This window comes from Taeniopygia guttata, chromosome 2 (assembly GCF_048771995.1).
Source record: "Taeniopygia guttata chromosome 2, bTaeGut7.mat, whole genome shotgun sequence".
In the NCBI taxonomy this organism is placed as follows: domain Eukaryota; kingdom Metazoa; phylum Chordata; class Aves; order Passeriformes; family Estrildidae; genus Taeniopygia; species Taeniopygia guttata.
In genome coordinates this window covers 43,984,682-44,010,803 of record NC_133026.1, presented here as the reverse complement: position 1 = coordinate 44,010,803, position 26,122 = coordinate 43,984,682, and the positions used below count along the sequence as shown (strand labels likewise).

The window sequence follows — 26,122 nt, the reverse complement described above, 5'->3', positions numbered from 1 at the left end:
CATTATGCCAAACTCAAAACTGCTGTTTCAGAGGGACATGGTATAGAATGGAAATGTATCTTGGGTCTCCTTGTTATCCACTGTGTCACTGTAGGGAAGGCACTTTCTGCTCAGGCTTGAAAGTTTTCAATGGTTTTCTGTCTGTACTTACAGCAAAATCTACACCGTTCCTTCCCTTATGCGATTCCAGCCATCACATCCCTCTTCCTATAGCCTTGCTTAAGCACTCTTTTTGAAACAGCTTTATGAGTCTCTTTCATACTCCCTGTAACACATGTGATCAGGTTATATATCCCTGGGTTTATTGAAATAAAATTTTTAGGAAATGAAAAAATCCAGCTATAATTGCAGCACAAGCCAGTCTTACAGCTTTTCGGGAATAGTGTAGGAAATCACCCTGCAGTCTTAGAGAGTGGTCAAGAGCTGCTGCCAAAAAAGTGCAAATTTTAAATAAGTAGTCTTGCTATAAAATTGAAAAAGACTCCATAAGGAGCAGAGAAGTGGCCATATTATTAATCAGTCCTGTTTTATAATGATCTGTGGGACCCAGTGAGATGCATCCCAGAATCCTGAGGGAATTGGTTGACAGCGGTTGCCAAGCCCATCTCCATGATATTTGAAAAGGCATGGCAGTCAGGTGAAGTCCCAGGTGACTGGGAAAAGGGAGACATTGTACTTATATTTAAAAAGAATAGGAAGGATGCCCCTGGGAACTACTGACCTCTCAGCCTTACCTCTGTGCCTGGGAAGAACATGGAACAGATCCTCCTGGGAGCTGTGCTAGGGCATGTGGAGGGCAGAGAGGTGATTCAGGACAGCCAGCACAGCTTCACCAGGAGCAAGTCCTGCCTGACCAACCCAGTGGCCTCCTGCGATGGAGTGACTGCAAGAGTGGGCAAGGGAAGAGCCATGGATGTTGTTTACCTGGACTTCTAAACAGCCCCCAGAACATCCTTCTCTCTAAGTTAGAGAGAGAAGGATTCAATGGGTGAATTGTTACATAGATTAGCAAGTGGTTGGACCTTCCTGTCTGGAGGGAAGTTGTCAATGTCTCGGAGTCCCAGTGGACATCAGTGACAAGTGGTGTCCCCCTGAGGTCTGTACTGGGACCAAGTACTATTTAATATCTCTATTAACAAAGGGATTGAGTGGATCCTCAGCAAATTCACAGAAGACACCAAGCTGAGTGGGGCTGCTGACACACCTGAAAGATGGTATGCCATCTGGGGAGGCTGGACAAGCTTGAGAAGTGGGTCCATGGGAACACTGTGAAGTTTAAAAAGACCAAGTGCAAGATGCTGCACCTGGATTAGGGCAACCCCTGGTATCAGCACAGGCTGGGGGATGAACTGATAAAGAACAGCCCTGGGGAGAAGGACTTGGGGAGCCCATGGATGAGAGGCTGGACAAGACCCAGCAATGTGCATCTGCAGCCCAGAAAGCCAAATATGTCCTGGGCTGCATCCAAAGCTGCGTGGCCAGCAGGGCAAGGGAAGGGATTGTGTACCTCTGCTCTGCTCTGGTGAGACCCTACCTTCAGTGCTGCATCCAGCTCTGGGATCCCCATACAGGAAGGGTATCAAACTGTTGGAGCAAGTCCAGAGGAGGCCACCAAGACAACTAGAGGGATGGAGGACTTTTCCTGTGAGAAAAGTCTGAGGAAATTTGGTTTGTTCAGCCTGAAAAAGAGAAGACTTCAGGGTGATTTAATTGTGGCCTTCCAGTGTCTGAAGAGAGTTTCCAAGAAAGGAGAAGAACATTTTACAAAGGCATGGGGTGACAGGACAAGGTGCAATGGATTCAAACTGGAAGAGAGTAAATTGAGATTAGAAGTTTCCAGAGCAGGTAGAAATACTTACTGACCTGAGAATGGGATTTTATTGAACCAGCCAGTCTTAACCCTGTAGAGTAGCTCCAGCTGAAGCAGAACAAGTTGGCACCCATAAAGTCTTCATCCACCAGTTCTGACCTCATCCTGGCAACAGAGTTTTTCAGAGAAGAAACTTACCCCCCTTTTGCAATATGTCACAGGAAATGCTGTTTCCTATTTTCAGATACATGTACGCTCACAAAGAAGAAGAACCCACAGTTAGACCAGCTTGATGAAACAGTGAGTAGCTGATTTTTTTTCCTTATTTTTACATCTAAATGTGTGTCTATTTAAGTGAAATTCACTACGGAGGGAGTGTATGTGCCAAATGACAGTGGCAGTAGAGCTGACACTGACGCAGAGATAATATCTTTGAGAAAAATTTGGTCTTGTAACTAGCTTACAGCTTCGGATAAGCCTAAATGTGAAAGTAGAGAATTCAATTGGACAAATGATGTAGAATATGATAATCTGGTTTTGTACCAGAAACGTACTGGGTCTTGGTTTTGTAGCAGTTCCAGGAGATTGATAGCTTGAAGTTGCATTCTGCTAAGGATAAAATTTGGTCAGACATGAAATCCTTAATGTTTAACCTAAACACTCCATATCTAAGTCACATCTTGCTCTGTCAGATGCATCTGGCAGGTGTTCTCCATTCCTATCCTATCACATGGTTTCCTCTGTATTATTCAAACATTTAATCTGTTAAAAGTGTTATTTCATTATCATGTTTTAAGGGGATGTTGGGACTGGGTCCTCTTTTTACTGTGATGTCTCTGAGCCACCACATTAGAAAGTCTTTACTCCATACCTCAGCTGCCTCTCAATGAGATATCACTTTTACACCCAGATTGCAATTTCTCTTTCTCACAATGCTAATTTTCAGTGCTTATGATATTCCTTTACTGTATATTTGTTTAGATAAGGATACATCCTACTTCTTTTGTCTCGAGGCCCATAAACTGACTCTATTTAACTGCAGAAAAGCTCAGAATTTTTGCCAGACTGTCTTTCTGGTTTTGATGGGGAATGTAAACAATCAGATCCTGAGGGCTCACAGAGAATTAAGCCTGCTACTTTCAGCCCCAAATATATTTTACTTTCAAAGTTTTGCAGAGTTGGAAAAAACCCATCAGTTAGGAGGCAAGTAATTCTGAATGTTTCTAATGTTCAGCTGTTAGAAAAGAGGAAGAGGTTTCCTAGGCAAGGTTTAATTTTGGAAGGGGCTCTTTACCCAGTCAAATCCTAGAAAGAAATCCTGTGGTCACTACCACATGAAAAGTTGTGTTTGAGGGAAACTATCAGTTCAGAGTCTTACACAGAGTATTTAGTTTACACTTCCATCCTTTCCTTCATCTTTTCTGGTAACTCAAGAAAAGTTCTTACTTTTATGCTTTTGCTCCAATCAAGTGTATGTGTTTGTGCACAGATTTCTCTGCAGTTTTGCTTCTCCTTGAAAGTCAAAGGCAGAGTTAAAGAGGTAGAGCTATTAGTGGAAAACACTGGATACCTCTCTTGCAGAGCCTGCTATCAGAATATGTGGTATTATTTTTTTGTTATTTAGGTTTCAGTATTACTCAGTGCTATGTTGCACTTCTCTCTCTTCATAGAGTATCCCAGATGCTGCTGACACATACTTTTATGCTGACTACAAATCATTAAGCAATTTCTTTTTCTGTGTGCCCAATACTGGCATTTGTGAAAGAAGGAGAGTGAGGGCGGGGGCAGTAGCGCTGTGTTACCTGTTCATACATTTTAAAAGAAAAATCTTGTCTTAAATTGAAAAAAGGTGAAGGGAACTTTGGGAAGGTCATTCAGTTTTGAGATAAGTAACACCATGCATGCACAGATGCTCTTATAACTTATAGTTATTACAAGTTCTGGTTTCTGAGGGGAAATTTTGTCCAAACCCCTCTAGAGCACAGCAGACTCATTGGGCTGTGACAAATGTCATCCCTAAATAAGTCACTGCAGCAACTCAGGAGCTGCTTTGCTTGAATGACATGACAAGATAAAAATCCAAATCAAAACTATGTCCTATGGATCCTGAATGCTCTGTAATTACATATCAGGAAAACAGTCTTCTCTCAAACAGCTGAATAAGCTGGCGTGACCTTAAGACATTACTGCAGCTCAGAATGGCCCAACATGTAATTAAATTGAATATCTACTAAAAAGCAATGCAGGGGCCTGTCTCTCAGTCACTCCGGCTGATGTTTCTTCAGTGACATTTAGACTTGTACAGCTCGAGTACAGACAGAATGAAATAGTGGTGGTTTGGAGACTGTGGTCTCTGCAAAAGATGCCTGCAATCACACAGGGCAGAGCACACCACTGAAAAAAGTGCATTCAGGAAAGAACACTGGTGCACCACATGAGCATTCAGATATCACACAGCAGCCTGGGCCAGATACACTGCCTGAACTCCTCTGCATCAGGAGAGCTCTGTTGCCTTTGTCTAAGCAGGCATGACATTTCCAGGAACAGGCTGATTTCAAAACTAACACCATGCCATGGGCAGCCACCTGTCTGCCATGAAGTGTCTGATAAAAGCAATCATGATGGCACAGGAAGACAGAGCAGCCCTTTAAGCAGACAGCAAGTAGCTCTTCCTGAGTGGCCACCAAAGGCATCGATTGCATTTCTTCCCTAAGTGACCAGGGAGCACTTTTGGTCTCTCTGATACTTCACAAAATCCTCTGCCCAGCTTCTCATGGGACACACAGGAACTCGTCTGTGTTCTCTGGGGATCTGAGAGAAGACAGTTGTCCTGAGCTTTTCAGAGATCAGCTTAAACAAATCTAAGCTTGTGCATCTGGCTCACATCCTACCAGGGACTTGGGAAAAGGGGAGCCTTTGGAAGCCAGAGGGGCTGACACCCAGACCTGTCCAGTCCCTCCAACAGTCCCTAAACCAAAACAGAAGGGACAGAGAGTTTGCACAACCCTTGCACTTCCTCATGGTTGCCTTACTGGAAACACTGACTGACAAAGGGTGAAGAAGAATATCACATGAAGAACTCTAGTGCACACTCAGCTACAGCCATATCACTGCCTTTTGCCTTTGTGCTCCCTCCAAGACACTCTACCAATCTGAACTTTGCAGCTCCTGAATAAAGGCTGTAAACAACTACTGAAACAAGGAATCAAAACTCCTTACATCCCCAAACATAAGTGGAGAGCCCTTTCAGCTAACACGAAGATGCCACAACAGAAACAGATACAGGCCACTCCAATAGCAACACTTTTTCATCATTTTCTAAGGTCTTTGTCTGTCTGTTCTCTCTACAGGACCATGCAGCAATTTCATTCCAGAGCAATCTGAAACCAGCACTCTTCCACTGCCTACACCTGCCCTAGGTTCTGAAAAGACCCAGCCTTTGGCATTTTAACCCAGACCAACACTGCTGACTTTCCGCTCTTCAACACCCACAACAGCACAGGTGGGTATATTTAGTAGTGTCCTAATTCCCATAGAAATTAAGGCTCCCAGAATGTCACTTGAAGCAACCTGAAGAAGTGCTTGAAGTCAGCTGTTTTTCACACATTTCACAGTGCCTTTGCAGACACCATTTACACCAGAGCAGTGCCTGGTCCTCTGTGGGCAAGGGCTACAAGATGGACCAGCACGATGAGCAGGTGGCCAGATCCCAAGGAGAAGCAAGACCATTCTCTGCATGCCAGACACTGTGGTTTCCTGAAGCTGCCTTCCTGGCTTTCTACACTCCTCTGGAAAGCCACTGATGAGCACAAGAGCCCCAAACTGCCCACAACTCATTAAATTCATCCGTCCTTCCCCCTGGGTTAGGCAACTGACAGGCTCTACTGAGGGGGAAGAATGCACATGGCAATGTACATGTGGGAAACGACACACTTCCAACATGCACCAGTGTGACTCCCAGATGTATAGATGGGTTTCCTGGGAGCTCTGTAATGTCATTCTCTTTCACACCTTGACATCGTAATGCTTGTGTGCTCATCAGCAAAACTCATTTCAGATGAGGACATCAGAATGTTTCATTCCCTTCACTGAAAATCTTGGAGATTCCTCTAGTTTAATGGTTTTTTATTCCTTTCCAGACCAATACACCATGGGAAATGAAACCACAGACTACACCGACCCGTCAGTGACAACAGAATTTGACTATGGCGATTCGACACCATGCATGGGAAGAGAGGAAAAGCACTTTGCAGCAAATTTTTTGCCACCTCTTTATTCTTTAGTGGTGATATTTGGCCTGACAGGCAACATGCTTGTTGTCCTTATCCTGGTAAAATACAAGAGGCTGAAGAGCATGACTGACATCTACCTGCTCAACTTGGCAATTTCTGATCTGCTGTTTGTATTTTCTCTCCCCTTTTGGGCTTATTATGCAGTCCATGACTGGATTTTTGGGGAGGCACTCTGTCGAATTCTGTCAGGTGTCTACTTCCTTGGCTTCTACAGTGGCATCTTTTTCATAATCCTGCTGACCCTGGACAGGTACCTGGCCATAGTGCATGCAGTGTTTGCTTTGAAAGCCAGGACAGTCACCTACGGTGTCCTCACCAGTGTTGTCACTTGGGCTCTTGCTGTTCTTATTTCTGTCCCTGGGGTAGTATTTCACAAAACTCAGAAGGAAAGTTCAGGCTATACTTGCAGTACTCATTATCCAAGTGATTCCACAATAAATTGGAAGTACTCTTTTATTTTAAAGATGAACATTCTGGGACTAATTGTTCCAATGCTCATTATGATTTTCAGTTACTCACAAATTCTAAAAATATTACTGAGATCTAAGAATGAAAAAAAACAGAAGGCAGTCAGGCTTATTTTTGTAATCATGATTTTTTACTTTATCTTCTGGACACCATTCCATATTTCTTCTTTTTTGCATACATTTCAAGATTCATTTTTCATCACAGATTGTGAACTTAAAGGTCAACTGGAGAAGGCAATCCAAGTGACAGAAACAATCTCAATGATCCATTGCTGTATCAACCCTGTGATTTATGTATTTGTTGGAGAAAAATTCAGGGCATATCTTCGCAGCTTTTTCCGAAAGCATGTCGCACCTCACCTTTGCAAAAAATGTCCAAGTCTGTATCATGAAAAGTTGGAAAGAGCCAGTTCCACTTTCACACAATCCACTGCAGAGCACGACATCTCTACTGGACTGTAAAAATACATCAGAACATTAGTTAGCAAATTTTTGCGTTGCTTGCTTTGCCTTAAGGAGTGCTTGACATTATTTAAGATCCTTATATCAACCACTACGGAAAACTGTATGACCCCCTGTTCTTGTGGTCAACTGCTCCCTGGGATTACAGCATTTTCTATTGATAAACTAAGAGAATCAATGAGCTCTCCAGGAAACATTAACTGGATATCAGGGTCACATCAAGATTTAAACAGGGTCCAGACAAATATGATTGTGCATTTTTACAAAAATCTGTCCACTGAAATTTACTGAGGGGGGAAAACAATATTGAAAAGTCTAAGGAGTAATAAGTCATCTCACAAGATCTTACTGGGACCATTTAACCTAAAACTTTTTCTCTTTTGCTAATAGTGCAGTCATTTTTAAATAAAATCCTTTAGCAGCTGTAACTAAGTTATAGCATTTTGATTTTTGCTTTTTAATTTTATGTCTGCCATGTCACCATTTAGTTGCTGACTTTTTTCAAAGTGCTGTTTTAATCAGCAACATTGTGATTTTTGCGGGTGCAATTCTTCAAGCAACTGCACACACCAAGTTTACTGACTGCACAAGACAATGATGCACTCCTAAAAAGTGTGAGCTTGTTTCTGAAAAGTCATATCCCTCCAAGAAAAACAAACAAACAAACAAACAAAAAAAACCCCAAAACCAAAAAAAAAAACCCTTAACCAATAAAGGCCCTTCAGCAAAGATCTGCAAGACCAGAATGAAAATTACTGTGGTATGTGCTATGCAAGTTTCTGTATGAGCAAAATATCAGGACCCTCTGAAGGATGTAAATACAGAACTGAAATCAGGCCTCTCCAGTTCTGGACAGGTAAATCATGAGCAGAAGAAGAGTTTACACAGCAACACGTGACACTGGTGTGCCAGGTTAGGCTCCTGCGTGGGAAAAACATGCTCTTCGCACACACAGAAAGTCTGACTTTGGGATACACTTCTTGGAAGACAATGGCCTTGGAAATGCAAAATCAGCCAATTCCAGACAAGGCATACCTTCCTGCCTTCCCAAGAGAGGAGTGCCTCTAACCCACTGTTGCCTCAATGAGAACTGCATGCTGATTGAAAACTCAAGACCATTGGCCTACTGGTGTATGATGGCCATATATTTATTCCACTATTGAGTTTCCCTGTAAAAGAAAGGAATTTTAGGGACATGGGGTTAGCAAAGAAGAGGAAGAAGGAGCATATCAGAAAATTTCCTAATTCAGACTGTAAAGAAGTGCAGGTGAACTCTCCTTATGCAAGCAAGCTGCTCTTCTGCAGTTTCCCCATTTCCTGGGGCCCTGGAGTGAAAGGGCACTGCTCATGCATGCAAGGACTTGCTCACGGAAAACTGGAGGGGCAAGTTCAACTAACCTCCAGCAAGGACACCAGAGGGAATTCCACGGTACTTAAGGTCAGGCATGTGATGCAGATGCCTGATTTAAGAGCAAATCTCTTCAAGGTCCCTCAGTGGTCAGTAGAGACTAAGTGCCTGAGCCAGAAGCAGTCATGGGATTTAGTCTCAGAGCAAGATTGACTGGCTAGCTGTGGAGGGAACCTGAAAATGTCAGCCTCTTAATTTGTGTACCAGATGCCTTAATCTAGGTGGTGCAAATATTCTTCTTCCTCTTCCCTTAAAATGCCTGGGCACTACTTCAGTTTGTTAGCTCTTATTCCATCAGCTATTGTAACATTGTGAAGTTAATAGCCACAGATAGACTACACAAAAGACCAAAAACTATCCTCACAGTAAACTTTCTGGCTTAAAAAGAATAGTTTTCCTTTCTTTTCTACTTACTTTACTGAAACAATGTGAAAGCATCTTTATAATTTTCAAGCAAAAATTAGTTCAGTGCAATACAAATCCTGCTGTAATGGTAATATTTCTATTGCTGTGTTTAACTGTAAATCCTTATCTTTTTGTAATTAAATTTCTTCATTTGTTCATGTTAATGCAGTGAAATTAATAAAATCAGCATCTGGAAATCTGTGTATACCCTGTAGCCCACGTTCTTTTCTGAAAGCAAAAGGGCATTGGCTCTGTTCTCAGAGTGGAGATGGGAAAAATACAAATGGGCACTTGCAATACAACAGTTCAAACCAAGGGAACACAGAATTTTTTGGCCCAGTCCGGAAGCTTCTGCAGCTGGCACAGCTTTTATCCATCAGCAAGCTTGAGAAGAGTGACCTACAATGGCTTTGGAAAAAGTCTGGGGCCACAGATTTTAAATGAGTGAGATTTGGAGAAATACGGCTGTGTATATTATAAATCGTGAAAGAGTGGGAATAAAAAAGGGCAATAAAAGATGTCACTATATTAATATTGGGATAAAACCAGGATTCCCCATAGACTCTCTGCAGCAAATTTTAGATCTCTTTGCACAATATAGAGTCCTCCTAGACAAGCAGTGTTCCCATTTTCCCAAGTTTTATGTGTAAGGAACTTAAGCCCTCAAAGTTCAATATGGAAATATGCTTCTGCTTCACCCTGCCATTTTCCCTGCTTTATTGTGCCCGTTCCTTTTTTTCAGCCTATGATCCACACCTCCTTCTCTCCCCTGCACACTCTACTTATCTATCCACCATGGGCTAACGTAAATTCTATAACCACACCTGATTTTTTTCTTTTTTTTGGTCTGATTTCAATCTTCTATTTTCTGCTGCAGGAACACAAATAAACTAAACTCAAACATTATGCTATTGTTATGTGCCCAAGCAAGGTAATCCTTGATTCTTCATTGCAGCATTGCACTGCGACATACCCCCGCATGATAAGAAAGACTTACAGTTATGAAGCTCCAAAATAAACATCTCTCCTTCTAGTGAAAATTACAGCAAGGATAAATACAAAGACTATAAGGACAAAATACTCATGGTATCTTGCTGCAGTTAATTAGAAACAAAGAAAGTGCCAGGAGAATAACTTGATGCTGACCTGGTTGAACGGCAAAACAGGCAGATACTGCTCATTTTGAAATTTAATTTTGCTGCTGTTTTCAACTGCTAATGCCTACTGACCTTCCCTAGGAAGTATTTAGTGTGATCACTGAGGCCTCAGAACCATTACTCCCTAATAAAGTAATAAAAAAAATTTAAGCTAACAGAGGAAAAAGACCAAACTGGAAAATTCTGGTACATTTAGCTTATCTATAGCAACCAGTCCAGAACAAAGGGGTGAAGATATTGCTTTGTGCCCATATTCTGGTGCCACACTTGCCTACTAGGAGCTGTACTTTATTCAAAAAACTGAACAGAAGGATTTTTAAAAAAAGGTTGTCAAAGTTTGTGTCACTGCCAAGATCTTTTGTACATCTGGTGACAGCGAGAGCAATTTTGGTTTGAATGTTTGAAGTCTGGAATGACTGATGCTGGGAAGGTGGGACCCCAACACTGAGACAGAGGAGGGCAGCATTTTTAGAAACACAGGCCAATATGCAAAACTGCACAAACCTCCTAGTGACGCTCAGCTCTCCAGAACTATCTACAGGGTTGTGCCAGTAGGATGCTACCCATACAACTTGACCTATCCTGATATCAAACTTTTTGTGGATGGAAGTAAAAGAGCCATCTGGACATACCTTGCAGGAACACTAATATAAGGTATGGACAATTACAGGCTATATCTAACCTTTGACTCTCGAAAGCACTTACTGGTTTCTAGGGGCTGGTGTCCTCAGCATGGATTCTTTCACCTGATGTGCAAGAAGCTGATTCACACATGCAGTTGAGATATTTTTCTTTCTTTTATATCTGGGCAGAGATGGGTGTTAGGGCATGAATCTGCAAAGCTAGCACACCTCCAAAATGCCAGATGCTCATTCTTAAATGCTTTGAACAATAAAAGATTGACATTTCCCACGTATGTACCAACCTAAAGCTGAAGTCCTTGGCTTTGCATTTTATGATCTCCATTTAAGGGAGTGCACACTTCCTTTACCCTGCATGCTCTTTGAAGAAGGCGGTTTTGTGAGTAAAAGGCAATCATAGTCTATAGGCAAGTATTTAACTCTGTTAATGACTAAGCAAACTTCTTTGGCTTTATCAACAGTTTCATTTTCTTTGTAGCTTAAATTATAGTGTCCTTCTGTTCTTACTTCTCAGGTAAGATTTTGGTTCTTGCATGTTTGGTTTTTCCTTCATTTTTCCTAAGTTCTTTTATTTATCCTGTACTATACTTCAGTGAATTTTTACTCTTTCAAGCTACTTTATTGCCTTACTGGCATACACTTTGTCATCAAACAGACTCTGCTCACCCTTTGTGTAACCTAGTTTTCACTGGGAAGAAATTTGGTTTGTGATTTCCCCAGCCTACTTGATAAAAGGTCCAGTACTTACAGGTACACAGAAGGAGCATATCCAATGCACAGGCAAGATAGCCTTAAAACATCAAACTCTAGACTTAGAATTTACGTACTATAAATGTACCTGAAAAAAACCCAAAGTGTGTGAATTAAAGGTGTATGTAAAAATGAGATTTTTAGAGATTAAATTTTGTGAAATGCATAACTGTGGCCTGACAGTAAAATCTATTGAAAAATGACAACCCTTTATCATTGGGAGAGCATACATCAGAAACCTGGATTAAAATGAAAAAGGAAGCAATGTTCTCTTGCTTGCTACATAAGGAAACATAGTTCAGTAAGAGCAGCTTGGAGAAAGCCAAAACAAAAAATAATGCTATGACAAAGAGATAGCATGTGCTGCAATGTATAATGACACATGTGGCAGATTTACAAGGAAGAAACAAACAGCCTAAGAATAATAGTTGAGAAAGCCCCCAACCTTTGACGCTATTGACAATAAAAAACAACGTGGAGGAATGTTCATTGGCTTTAGAAATGCTTGTGTCTTCCAGAATTTGGTTTTGTAACCCATCTTCTTTTACACCTGTGTGTGAAGAGTTTTGTTTTTTTCACTAGTCTCTACGATAGAAATCTGAGGGTGCGGTACATTGTGTCTGCTCTCCCAAAAAGAATACACCTCACAGATGTTAAGATTGGGTGTGATTGCGATGGTGGTTCAAATTATGAGTCACCAGAACCTGAGAGCCTGAAAGAAGGCTGATAAGAAAAAATAGCCTAAGCAATAAAGTAGTTTGAGCTGGATGTCTTTATTCAGCCTCTTCAAGACAAAGACACTTGTCACTGATTAAATAAAATACCTGCTAATACTAACTTAATTTGGACGCAGATGTTGTGAATAGAACAAGTAACAAAATTAATCTAGTTCAAGTTCACTTGTCTTCATTTGACCTCTTCTCCAGATGAAAAGGATTAGTCATTGCTGTAGTGATAGAATTTTAATAAGACTGTTTGCTCTATCACACTGTGGATACCTAAGAAAGGTATTTGTCATTCTGTCCCAGGATTCCTTCTTTCCCCCAGCCTTTCTTCTTCAGGTGGTGCAAATTTGCAATAACTTGAATGGAAACCATAAGTTGAATTTTCAAGTCTCTGTACTCATAATTATACTTGATGACACTTGTGTATCACAGTGGTACGTGAGTTTTTGGTATGTGTCCTAGCAGCCAGTTTGGTACTGGTGTAAATCACACATAAATGATAGCCTCTGGGAGTGCCATACCACTCAGACACCAGACACTTCAGTGTGATGGGCTGATTGCAATAAAGATTAATCATATAATCAAACATTGGATAGGAGAGATTGACAAATGCAGCTTGGCTTGACAGTGTACATGGCTGCAGACTTGCTGAGTACACCAACTTGAGCACCAGAGACGGGGAATGTAGCTCATTTCCATTCCAGGAATATCTTTATGGAGGGAAGGACCATCTCGCCACTAAACATACGACTCATCTCTGAATGAAAACCATGACAGGTAAAATTCAAAGCCATATCAACCCACTGAATCATTACTTTTGTTATTGAACAATAGCTTCATTTTCTTGGTAAAATGATAAGGTTCAGATTAGGTAAAGAGTCTTAAAATCCACTGGCATTCATGACAAGCAGCAGTGCACTTATTCAAAGAAATGCTTGGCAAGGGATTGAGAAAAGCTGAGAAAAATCGGACTTGCAACAATGGATGTGTTGCTTGCATCTGTATTCACACACACAAGACGGAGGCAACAGGGAAGAGGAGGTGAGACAGCATTAAGATGGTCAGTCCCAGATTAGTGTGTTGAAATTTCAGACTGGATGGGAGACCAATTCCTGCAGGAAAGTTCTTGTCCTGACAGCATTGTTGAACACCACCCAATGCCCCACAAACAGCACAAGGGGATTGGGCTTGTCTGTAGCATCATGAAAGACCTGACCAAATCTGGCCTCCAAAGCAGCTCTGCTCATCTGCAGCTGGGGTAGAGCTAATTGTAGATATCCTGCAGGTGCTGACAATAAAGTCACACAACCCAGTACTTGGGCTGCCAAGTTCCACAGCTATTCAAGCTCTCTCTGGGGAGTCTCTCATCCAGCTGTAAGATGCAGCTGGTGAGTAGACCAAGTGCATTCCCCTTATTCAGCCGTTAAAACCGTGAGTGGCAGAGCCCTCTGTTGGTGTGCAATACTCCTCATCAGTAAATAACTGCCACACTGTGCTTGCTGACCAGACTGAGCTATGGAAACTAAAAGCTATAATGAACAAAATCAAACACATTAATAAAGCCAATGAATATGTGGGAACAAGGGACTGTTTTTGAAGACCAGCCAACCACAGGTCTTAGTTTTAAGTAGTAGTGATTGTTGTTGTTATTGTTGGTCAAAATGTTGTGGGCAAGTTTTGCAGGAGCATTTTTCAGAATTAAAAAGCTTGATGAAAATGAGGCAAGTCCAGCAACATGTTTGAGACTGTTTCCCCTGTTCCTGTGGTGTGAAATTATGAAAGGGTTTAGAATCTCTGGGGGGACAGGTAACATGTAACATACAGCAATCAATGCAGTCTTCATGAAGAGATACTTAAAATATCTATTAATTTTAGTATGTAGATTGTTTAGAAATTACATATTGAAAAAGTAATTTGACAAGATACCTTGTTTCAGAATGATAAAAATTCAGTATGAAAGCAGAATTCTTTATCCAGGAAAGTTAGGCAGTAATTGGGAACTTGTTTTAAGTGTAGTGGAAACAGTATTAGAAGCATCTATTTCCACTGACTGTGTTGTGGGTCTAATATAATCAGTCCACTAAGCAGGGTGGGATGAACATGCCCTTAAGGATACCCTTCAGGGGCCTTTAATTTTGATCCTGAGACTCCCTTATTTACAGAGCTCATTGAAACAGCTGATTAGGAAAGGAAGAGAAAAATCCATTTGTACTATGGAATAAAGATTAGTCCCTCATGCAAAGAAGGTTGACAAGGAAAAGAGAGTGAGTTTTTCACTCTTTACTGTCCCCCCAGAGATCTGAAGGATAACTCAGAGGTTGTGATTCCCTTGACTTCCGTTAAAGGAATGGCAGCATCCAAAGAAAGACATCATTGTGCTTTTGTTTTAAAATCTTTTAAGGATACCAAGGAGTGAACGCAGAAAAGGCATCCCTTCAGTGCCTTCACTGATGGGATGCGATCCTCCAGAACCCTACCAAGAGATGTCAAGTTGAGGCAGGGAGTAGTACTTTACCAGGTATCTTCTCAGGGGTTCTCTCTAAGGGGTTCTCTGTCATTTGTTAAGGCACCATTCCCTATCTTACTTTCTGTATTTTTCCTACCTCCTTTGTCATTTATTTGACGTCCAGGAGGGATCTAGAAATCTGCTCACAGTGCAGCTTCAGTTTAAAAGTCAGAAGAATCAGCTACGAGAAAGGAAATTGATAAGAGATCAGATTTTATCACGGCTTTCTAAAGCTTAATTCCAAAACATAAGTAACAGTGCTCTTTTAAAAGATCAGACTCACTACACAGTCTTAGGGATTAAAATAAAAAACACAGTCCAGAAGACAAGGTGAAAGAAAAATAGCATTGATCAACTATCCTGAAATATAAGGACTGCAACTCAGAGCAAGACAACAGAAAGTGCAGGTAATTCTGAATAGAAGCATAAACTTTATTCAAAGGCTCCACATTTTTTTAAAGGACAGAAAAACATAAAAGAAATGTAATGACTTAAAAATGTAAAGGGATGAACCGCATGTAAATTGTTCTTTATTCAAACAGGTTAGCTAAAAGAAAGAGATAAAATAATTATATGAACCCTTTTTCTAAAACTATAGTGGTGGGTTGTGAAACTTCAACTCCTAGGAGGATCCTCTAGAATTTCAACATATCTGCACGTCTCAAGAGTTAGAGAAATAACATCTGATGACCCATTTTTGGAAAAAAGAGAACCAGAGAACTGCTCCTTCATTTTTTTTAAATGAAAATAGTTTTTTTTTTTTGCTTGAAGTTTTCAAACTGATACATCCTTCTTCACACAGGAAGACGTGTTTTTGACCTTCTTTTTGTGACAGACAAGTCATTTTAGCATTACTCATGTAATAATATTAGACATCACCTCCATCATAAGATACATGGTAAGTCATCTTTGCCACTTTTATTTTCTTTTACATTTAGTAGCTACATAGGTAGTATGATGTCTGAATTGAAACATACTAGTGTAATCCTGCCAGTGTATTCATCTTTAAAAACTATGATGGCAAAATGCATAATATATGTTACATGGAATACACTAGTTTTAAAGGACAAAATCACTAGAAGGCTTGAGCAGAGCATCCAGGCAGAGAAAAAAACAAATCTCTAGCGATTGATCTGAGTAAGAAACATAATGGAGTATGCTTCCCTGATTTTGTCTCTGAAAATGATGTGCAATGATGGAAATGTGGATTTTAAAACTCTTCAAAACAAAACAGTTGCTTGAATGTTCAGTTATTTAAGAGTATTTATGCTTCTCATAGGATGACTACAGAAAAACTAGTGCTGTATTTTAGACACTGCCTCATTGGATCCTGTTTACACGCAGCATAACTTAGCACTTTACCTCCATTTGCCACAACCTTATAATTATTACTATTTTATGGGACTATGCAAATGAACTGAAACTCACTTGAATGAAATCTTTGCCTCTTAAAACACCAAAAGGTGTGACCTGAAACTCAGCATGAAACAGGGACACAGGTTTACTCATCTTTTCTATGATGAGCCTTTCTTTTAAAAAATGCATGACTGCTAGTTTCAAGGAGATCAACAGAATTTGTATAGCAGATTGCAGGTTTCTGGAAATATAAACTGTACTCAAAATTATATAGAACTTCTTTTAAAAATATAGTTTCTTCAGAGATCTTTGTTGACTACTTTTCAGGCTTTTTTAAATGATCAGAAAACATAAGCCCAGTCAGATCCTTCTAGTTAGGTGAACAACCTATTCTAGTTAGGTAAACAACCTACTCTAGTTAGGTGAACTGATTAACCCAGTGAAATATTCCAGCCAGTCTCCAACAGTGTCTCCTAAAATATCAAGATTATAGGATAAAGCACAAACGTGCTTATAGTTATTTTCTTCTGGTTTCCAAATTAGTAGCAAAGGCTGGGCTACAGGAATGGGGCTTGGTTAGCAGAAGTGACTGCTCAAAGGGGGAGCCCTAACTTAAGCATGCAAAAAGGGTTGTAAGGAAGAAGATAATGCAGGGAAGGTGTGGTAGTCATTCCAGGAAGGTAGAGGAAAAAGAGAGAAAGCATTGAGATAGCAAGAAAGATTTGCCACAAAAAGAATTATCACAGTAATATCAAGGCAGCATTTTGCTATGAATCCTATCAATTACCTACTCATAAAATCTCACTCTGAGTTTATGACTTAGTTGTTTTTCATACCCATATTTATGCATGACTATCCCACAGGTGCCACATAAACAAAACTGGGAGTGCTGGGTCTGGCACTCATCCCATAGTCCCAGTATATAGCCTGGCTGACTGACATGTTGTAAATAAGGATACTCACCTATGTGCAGGGATGTAGTGTCAGGGCATGCAACATGGATCTAGCAAGTCTAGCTATAGGAAATCTTAAATATTTACTTGGGTAATGCCCAAGTCTCATAATGTTTTGACATAAAGAATTTAATGTTTTAGGCCAAACTCACTTTTTTAAAAAGTCTTGCTGAAAGTACTTTAGAAATCTAAACCCTTAGCTGCTTTAAAATCAAGTTATTTACTGAAAACAGAGAGAGCCACAGCCACTTCCTTTACCAACAAAACCACAACTGCTGCGTTTTAAAACTACATAGTTAGTATGACTATGGAAAAAAGCCTGTTTCAAAGAGATTGCCAGAGTTTCCTAAAAGACAGCCTTTGAAGAGGTTGACAGCACTTATCTGTCATCAAGAAATTGTATCTGGGCAAAGCTGAGACCCAAACAACTACAATTTACTAATATTCTCTTACTCCTCATTCTCCAAAAAGAAAAACTTTACACTGTATGCAACATACCAAAGTAACGTCTGAACATAGATAATATTATTCTTAGGAGCAGAGCTGGTAGTCAGACTCAAAATCTAGAGGAAAGAGCAAAAGAAGCAAAAGCAGCATTTATTTTTGTACAAGGTGCAGATTTTGCTCCAACAAAACTTCCTCTTTTGGGGCAGATGCATATCTGCACTGTGCAGCATAAGAATCTCCATCTGGAGCTGGAAGCAGAACCTCATTTTTAGGGTCGCAGAACTAGCAAATAGCCCCTTCCCCAAGACTTCAGCTTAGGTTTAGCTAAGTTGATGACTTTGACACAGATTAAGGACACTGACATTTTGAGCAATCTGTTTTTACAGCAGAAAATAGTCCTTTCTCCTGAGAGGTTTTATTTGCAGGCACAAAGAGATGCTTTGGGGATTTCACAAGCTCTAAGTCAGAGTGGGCCACTATGAGCTTGTACCAAAAAGCAATGGAGGGGCCTGTCTCTCAGTCACTCCAACTATGGGCTGAGTTTCTTCAGTGACATCTAGACTTGTACAGCTCGAGTACAGACAGAATGAAATAGTGGTGGTTTGGAGACTGTGGTCTCTGCAAAAGATGCCTGCAATCACACAGGGCAGAGCACACCACTGAAAAAAGTGCATTCAGGAAAGAACACTGGTGCACCACATGAGCATTCAGATATCACACAGCAGCCTGGGCCAGACGCACTGCCTGAACTTCTCTGCATCAGGAGAGCTCTGTTGCCTTTGTCTAAGCAGGCATGACATTTCCAGGAACAGGCTGATTTCAAAACTAACACCATGCCATGGGCAGCCACCTGTCTGCCATGAAGTGTCTGATAAAAGCAGTCATGATGGCACAGGAAGACAGAGCAGCCCTTTAAGCAGACAGCAAGTAGCTCTCCCTGCGTGGCCACCAAAGGCATCGATTGCATTTCTTCCCTAAGTGACCAGGGAGCACTTTTGGTCCCTCTGACACTTCACAAAATCCTCTGCCCAGCTTCTCATGGGACACAGAGGAACTCGTCTGTGTTCTCTGGGAGTCTGAGAGAAGACAGTTGTCCTGAGCTTTTCAGAGATCAACTTAAACAAATCTAATCTTCTGCATCTGGCTCACAGTCCTACGAGGGACTTGGGAAAAGGGGAGCCTTTGGAGACTGCAGGGGTTGACATCACAGTCACAGTCTTTCTCTGCTCCCAGTGTGTAGTAGAACTTGCCTGATGGCTTTCACAGCTCTGCTGCACAATCACCTCCCAGGTCCTGACTCCTAGCAAGGGAAGGCCAGTCCCTCACAGACTGCCTAAATCAAGAATAGCCATGGCTCAGATTCAATCCATCATTCCCCTGTTTCTGGTTTAGGCAGGCAGCTGGTGATTGCTACTGAGGAGGAAAAATGCACATGACAATGTACACGTGGGAAATGGCACACAGCACACTTCCAACATGAAGCAGTGCAACTGCACAGCTGTATGGACGAGTTTCCTGGGAGCTCTGAAATTTCATTCTCTTGACATTGTAATGCTTGTGTACTCATCAGCAAAACTCATTTCAGATGAGGACATCAGAATGTTTCATTCTCTTCACTGCAAATCTTGGAGATTCCTCTAGTTTAATGGCTTTTTTTCTCCTTTCCAGACCAGTACACCATGGGAAATGAAACCACAGACTACACCGACTGGCCACTGACAACAGAATTTGACTACAGTGATTCCACGCCTTGCCCTGCAACTGAGGAAAAGCACTTTGCAGCAAATTTTTTGCCACCTCTTTATTCTTTAGTGGTGATATTTGGCCTGACAGGCAACATGCTTGTTGTCCTTATCCTGGTAAAATACAAGAGGCTGAAGAGCATGACTGACATCTACCTGCTCAACTTGGCAATTTCTGATCTGCTGTTTGTATTTTCTCTCCCCTTTTGGGCTTATTATGCAGTCCATGACTGGATTTTTGGGGAGGCACTCTGTCGAATTCTATCAGGTGTCTACCTCCTTGGCTTCTACAGTGGCATCTTTTTCATAATCCTGCTGACCCTGGACAGGTACCTGGCCATAGTGCATGCAGTGTTTGCTTTGAAAGCCAGGACAGTCACCTACGGTGTCCTCACCAGTGTTGTCACTTGGGCTCTTGCTGTTCTTATTTCTGTCCCTGGGGTAGTATTTCACAAAACTCAGAAGGAAAGTTCAGGCTATACTTGCGGTGCTCATTATCCATCAGAGCAGAGAAATACATGGAAGCAATTCCTCACCTTAAATATGAACATCCTGGGACTTCTTATTCCAATGTTAATCATGATCTGCAGCTACACGCAAATTATAAAGACGTTGCTGCAATGTAGGAATGAGAAGAAACATAAAGCAGTCAGGCTTATTTTCATCATCATGATTATCTACTTTTTTTTCTGGGCACCATACAACATTTGCATTCTCTTGCGTGATTTTCAAGGTGCATTTTCCATCTCTACTTGTGAAGGAAATGGTCAACTGCATAAAGCGATCCAAGTGACAGAAACAATCTCAATGATCCATTGTTGTATCAACCCTGTAATTTATGCCTTTGCTGGAGAAAAATTTAGGAAATATCTTCGCAGCTTTTTCCGAAAGCAGATTGCAGTCCACTTGTCTAAATGCTGTCCTGTTTTCTATGCTGACACAGCTGAACGAGCGAGCTCCACCTACACCCAATCTACTGGAGAACAAGAAGTTTCTGCTGCATTATAAGTTGTGTATAGTGAAAAAATTGAATTGACTCTTGTGAGATCAACTCTTTGATGAAAGCCTGCTGAATCTCTTTTGGATATTGTCTCTAAGGCAGCTGAACAAAAAAAAAATCACAGAATACATATTTACCAAAGTTTGCATTTGCTCACAGACTTGGGTATTTTAATTAGAAAATTACCTGACTGGGGGCCTGAGCTAGCAGGCTAACAGATTTTTTGAAGTGAACTAGAGGTTTTAAAGTTACACTGGTTATTTAGAAATATCTCTTGACTTTGTACATCACACAAGATACCTCACTCATTTAAACTTAGTCTCAGACATATTTTTTACTAGTTTGGTTGTGTATCTCTATAAATAATGCTAAGTTACTAAGGTCCATCATACAGCATGAAATGGAAAATTTTATATACTTAGAATGGACTCTGATATTTCATGGTATATTTTCTTTTGTGTATGGTTGAGTCCTAACCACTTAGATCTTTCTTATAATAGTTCTAACTGCTAGGGGCTAATACCTAGTGATTTTTGAGTTTGATAAATCTGAAGGGTCTCTTTTACTCATCTGCTCTTTTATATGCTTCTCATGCTAAAAAGATAATATTACTGAGCTATCATTTAAAAACTAATGTCCTATAGCTGATCAGAAAATCAGTGTGGTAACAGTATTTTAAAAATAAAGTATTTCACATGGACTTTTAACCAGGTTGGATCAAATGTGAAGAATGACTCAAGACTGTTTTAGTTCTTTAGTGCAGTGATTTTGCTTGCCTTTTTTGTAACCTACATAAGAGAAAGACTTTAAAAAAAAAAGAATGCAGGCATAATGGCTATCAAACCACAACAGTGGTGAAACAGATGTGAAAATTATTTCTGAACTGGATTGACACAGATGTTTTTAGAGACAAGTGTATGTTATAAATATTTAAGTTAACAAAACATCTGAATAAGTAAAAATATTCCCTGTTCTACAGAGTCAAGGGCACAGACCATTTCTCTTTTGTTTTAGAAACTGGTATCATTTGGGGGGCTATGACAATGGGGTTTTTTTGCCATTTAGGAGTTTTACAGAGAGCAAAATTCCATAATTAGTAAGACTGGTAGTTAAATATGACTGATTCTCCATAAAGCTCAGAACATGTAAAGCATGGGAACACATAGAAAACACGAAATAAATACTGGGCTGCTCAGGTGCTTAAGAATGTACCATAAGCAGAGTATTAATTAATTTGGACCAATTTTTACTTCTAACAGTTATTATATTCCCCTAAGACATATGGTATTGGACAGCTTTGGAGACAGCAAATTAAAAGTGACTATTTTGTTTGCTGTTACTATTCAGAAGGGGATTTTCTGTTTCCTAGCTTCTCTAGACAGCCTTTTAAATAATATTTTCAAAGAAGCAAATGTTTCAAGAAGTCTCAAAGAAATTTTACAGTGGAAAGTGCTTGTGAAAGCAGGAAGTGAAATAGGGAAATCTTTACTTATCAAACCACTTGTTCTATGTTATTTATTTTGTCATATTAAACACCACTTTGGAACTACATCCACATGGAAAGTGTAACAGAAGTATACCACTCCTCATTTTCAGCTGCATACTCTTCTTTAAGGCCCTGTGCATCAATTACTTTCTGGACGTTGTACATGCTTTTAAAATGGGTAAATATATCAGTGTAATGACAAATACACACATAGTTAGACTGTTTTGGTTTTTTTTTACTTATAGAATACATTTATAAAAGAAAAATTTTATTCTGCTCTTGACAAGAACTTTTGCTTGGTCTTGAAAACACTTTGCATTTAGGAAACTACTTTCTCTGGAGGGCTTTGATGCCAGACACAGTAATTCCTCTTTGTCAGCCTTTCAGGAGCAAAGCACAACAACCAAACGTGCATGGGCACGCTGATAAGCTTTCTGAGAGGCACGTAAAAAACTGCCCTGATTCTGCTACAGCATGGACTTCTCATCATGGATCTTTCTAAGCAACAAGCAGCTTCTGGAGGAAAGAGGTGGAACTGAGGTTGGTGGCCCAGTGGTTTGGCAGCTTATCAAGAGTTTTCATCACTTCACTGGAAAGGGATCACACTTCAGCACATGAAAACAAGTCATATATCAGTGCCTGCAATGAACCGTGATCCACATTCAAGCAGAAAATTGAAAACACAGTATTTGGTTGCAGTGCTGGTACATTCAGTTAAGGACTCTGCCAATAACTGTAATAATAGTTTGTATTATGCCATCCATTAAAGTTGGTTAACTTTTTTGTTAGACTTCTTGATCCTTTCCCACCTCCATCCCCTTATTTTTTACAACAGCCCAGAAGAATGAAAAAGGAAAATAAATTCCTCTTCATAACACTGAAAGAACAGGCAGGACAAAATTGGGGTTTTACAAGTGGACCAAGAACCAGCATAATCAAATAACACAGGATCGTCAAGATAAATCCAGTGCTCTTAACTACTTGTCACTCGTAATCTAATAATAAATACGCTATTTTTGTTGTCATGACATTTGATTTTGTTTACATATACCAATTGGAAAAGCAGTATCTCAGGCCATTCATACTGATCCTAGATGATTTATATTAGTGGTTTTAAAAATAAATAAGCATATAAAGGAATTCCAGTGCATTTAGTGACCTAAGTATTAGGTCATCTAGATAAAATCTAACAATTGCATCAGACTTGTGCGCACACTTCCCTTCAGTTCTTAAGATCACAGTGCCACCATGTGGTCTCACTGTAAAGTTTGATGCCAGCAAACATGCACTACTCCAGGCAGGCTTTTGGTGCTTTTCTCGTTCAAAACATATTCTAGGATGAGTTTCTTCACACAAAGGGTGATTAGGTATTGGAATGGGCTTTCCAATGGGTGGCGTCACTGTCCTTGGAGGTGTTTAAGGAGAGACTCTATGTGGCTCTCGGTGTGGTACCACATCTGCCATCTGGTTGACAGGATGGTGTTGGGTCATGGAATAGACTCGATGATCTCAGAGGTCTTTTCCAACCTAATTGATGCTGTGATCTCTTTCCCTAAGAAAATCTCATAATGGAATGACTCCCCCCACTAGAGGCATTATCAGTATTATGCAAGCAGCAGCAAGGCACTGTGGTCACTAAGAGTGGAATGAAGATCCATCGGATGTGTAGGCAGGCTCACCCTGTCATCATGTAGGCAGATGCCAAGAGTGTGGTTCAGGATTCCAGACCTTGCTCTGGAAGGAGAGCATTTGATGTTCTTGCCCACAGCTTGGAAGCTACAACCTACAAGAATGAAAGTGAAGTGCAAGGTCCTACACCTGGGTCAGGGCAATGCCAGACACAGCTCCAGGTTTGGTGTAGAAGCGATTGAGAGCAGCCCTGTGGAGAACGACTTGGGGGTGATTGATGGAAAATGCAACTCATTCCACTCTTCTCCGGCCACAATTACCATTTCCCAACTACTTTTTGGTTTTCTTTCCTCCTAAATATATTACCACAGAGACATTATTGCCATTTCTAATTGGCTCAATCCACCTTTGGATCGGCCAGGGGCTGGCTCTCTTGGACATGGAGGAAGCTTCTAGAGGTTGCTCAAAGAAGCCACCCCAGCTACCCTGGTTTTTAACCAGGCTGTGCAAACCCAATACAGAGGATCTGAAGGGGGCCTGCAGGGAAGCCAGAGGGAGACTCATGCTGAGGAACTGCAGTGATAGGACAAAGAGTAATATATATATATATATATATATATATATAGGGCACAAATCGAATAATATAGGGCACAAATTGAAAGAGGGGACAGACATTTAGGTCAGACATTAGGAAGAATTTTTTTCCTGTGACAGTGGTGAGGAGCAGGTTCCCAAGAATGCTGTAGATGTCCCATCCCTGGTAGTAGTCAATGCCAGGATAAGGTATAGCGTATTCAGTGGGGGGTGTCCCTGCCCATGCAGGGGAGGCTGGGGCCAGATGCTCCCTCAGCTCCCTTCCTCCGCGATTCCCAAAGTCCCGCTCCCATCTCCCCCAGCGGCCCCGCCCGCCCTCAGCGAGCCGCCCGCGCCCGCCCCGCCCACATCGGCCGAGGCCCCGCCCCCTCAGCCCACCCCGGCAGCGGTGGGGACTCCAAATCCCCGCCCCCACCCCGGCCCCGCCCCCGCCCCGCGCCTGCGCAGTGCCGGCAGCGCCGCTTTCCCGCGCGGGTGAGGGGCCGGGCCGGGCCGGGTCTGTCGGGGCTGGGAGCGCCGCGCACCGGGAGCGCCGCGCACCCGCTGCCCAGCAGGGACCCATCCGTGCGGGCCTTGGGCCCCGTGGGGAACGGGCCTCCCGGTGGGGAACGGGCCTTCCACTGGGGAAGGGGCTTCTCGGTTGGGGGCCGGCCAGTCCCCGCCCCTCCGTGCACGTTTGAAGCCGGTGCCGCCGAGGCCGGGCGGCGTGTGCTGGGCCCCTGACCCGGCGGGGACAGCGACAGGGGCGAGAGGGCTTCCGGGCTGTGGCGGGAATGTCAGGGCGCTCACTGGGCTTTGCTTCGTAGTTGAAGGATGAGCAGTAGTAAGGACCCGTTTTTTGTGAAGTTCATAAAGTCTGCCGGGAGCTCGGAGTATTTTTCTAAAGCTCTTGAGGTAAGTGGGTTTGGTCACCTGGGTGAACTTGGTGACCTGGCGTGTGATTTCTGTGTCGGAGTGCGCTGCATGTGCCATACAGTAAACTAACTTCCGTCTGTACACCTGGAAATAAACTTGTTTCTATAGCAGGGGTGCTTAGTGTGTAATAAAGCTTGTTGAACAAGAACAGTTTTGTTGGAGAGCCTCATGAAATAGCTTCAGTTTCAAAACCTGGTGACATGTAGGGAAGGGACATGTAGCCTGCAAGGCCTGGATGGTGGTCGCTCATCTAAGCACTCTGCATTGTTTTACACCTTGGGAGGTTAGTGGCAGCCAAAGGCACGCATATGGCAGGATCAGGTCCTGAAGGCTTCTGTGCCAAATATTTAAGTCAGAATATTGTGAAGAGGTGTTTTAGCCGTTTCTTCTGCCAATACCTGTTTGTATAGTAGCTTTGTTGTGAGCTGTTTCAAGGATGTGCACTTGTGTAGTTTGCACAGGATTGCTTATTTATTAATTATTTGCTAATTAAATAAATGTTATACGCATCATTTACCTGCAGTCTATAAAAGAATTCCAGTCAGAAGAACATCTCCAGATCCTTGAAGAAGAAACAGTACTCAATATAAAAGAAAATGATAAATCACTTTACATTTGTGATCCTTTCAGTGGCGTGGGTTTCAGTCATCTCAAAAAGGTATGGCATCCAGCAACTTAATTTGGGCTCTGTTCTTTCCTTTTTAGAAGCAGTCATGTCCATACTTATATCCTGAATGTTCTCTCCTGTACTGAGTGTAGCACTGTGAACTTCATCCTGTATTTAGGATATGGTCTGAAGCAAAGCATAATGATTATTTTTAAACATTTGGAAAAGTAAATTGTATGTTTGATTCTGCTGGAGTCCCTGAGCTGGGACTCTGTTTATCTCCTGATAAACTTGATTTGGTTTCATCTGCAAGGAATTGTCTAATGGACACAGGCTAGCTGGAATCCTTTGGCCATAGCCATAGCATCAGCTGTTTTTACTGAGGCAGAAAATCTACAAGGATTGTACAGAAAATCCAGAACTGAAAGTAAAAACAGAACTGTCAGTTACCTGGACGTTGTAGAGGAGAAGGCGGAGGACAGACCAAGAGCCCTGCGTTCTTCAGAATTCAGGGACAAGAAAAGCCTTCCTGATGCCAATGAGCGCCCTGCTTATTTTCTTTGTGCTTTCCCTGTTATTTTATTGCAGCTTGGCTGTAGGATTGTTGGACCACAGGTAGTTCTGTACTGCATGCAGTCGCAGCGCTGTGTCCCAAGAGCCGAGTATCCCGTGTACAACATGACCATGGCCGATGTCACAGTGTCCTGTACCAGCCTGGAGAAGGACGTGAGGGTAAGGCCTTCCCAAGGATGGATTGTTTAGTTGGTTAT

General features: G+C 41.6%; 3 protein-coding genes across 4 annotated transcripts in view; all 3 read left to right on the top strand.

Moving 5' to 3' along the window:
• Nucleotides 1-5,173: 5,173 nt before the first annotated feature.
• Nucleotides 5,174-9,049, top strand: LOC100218724 (C-C chemokine receptor type 1). Its single transcript, XM_012571607.5, has 2 exons — nt 5,174-5,312; nt 5,950-9,049. The coding sequence occupies exon 2, from the start codon at nt 5,961-5,963 to the stop codon at nt 7,029-7,031; it is 1,071 nt and encodes a 356-aa protein (XP_012427061.1). The 5' UTR covers nt 5,174-5,312; nt 5,950-5,960; the 3' UTR covers nt 7,032-9,049.
• Nucleotides 5,186-22,397, top strand: CCR5 (chemokine (C-C motif) receptor 5). 2 transcript variants are annotated; one of them, XM_041714501.2, is made up of 2 exons: nt 5,186-5,312; nt 19,048-22,397. In XM_041714501.2, exon 2 carries the CDS (start codon nt 19,059-19,061, stop codon nt 20,127-20,129), a length of 1,071 nt encoding a protein of 356 aa, XP_041570435.1. In that variant the 5' UTR covers nt 5,186-5,312; nt 19,048-19,058; the 3' UTR covers nt 20,130-22,397. The 2 variants fall into 2 exon arrangements, with proteins under 2 accessions (XP_041570435.1, XP_002198821.1); XM_002198785.7 differs by lacking the exon at nt 5,186-5,312 and adding an exon at nt 15,299-15,521.
• A 1,859-nt stretch (nt 22,398-24,256) lies between these two features.
• Nucleotides 24,257-26,122, top strand: part of TOPBP1 (DNA topoisomerase II binding protein 1) — a 23,180-nt gene continuing 21,314 nt past the window's right edge. The window contains exons 1-4 of the mRNA XM_030265098.4: nt 24,257-24,304; nt 24,637-24,724; nt 25,269-25,403; nt 25,941-26,084. Of these exons, the coding sequence (XP_030120958.4) occupies nt 24,644-24,724; nt 25,269-25,403; nt 25,941-26,084 (360 nt within the window). The 5' untranslated portion in view covers nt 24,257-24,304; nt 24,637-24,643. The remainder of the gene's footprint in view (nt 24,305-24,636; nt 24,725-25,268; nt 25,404-25,940; nt 26,085-26,122) is intronic.

Excerpts from the sequence above, each read along its gene's own strand:
- LOC100218724 (XM_012571607.5), top strand. The coding sequence starts at position 5,961 with ATGGGAAATGAAACCACAGACTACACCGACCCGTCAGTGACAACAGAA.
- CCR5 (XM_041714501.2), top strand. The coding sequence starts at position 19,059 with ATGGGAAATGAAACCACAGACTACACCGACTGGCCACTGACAACAGAA.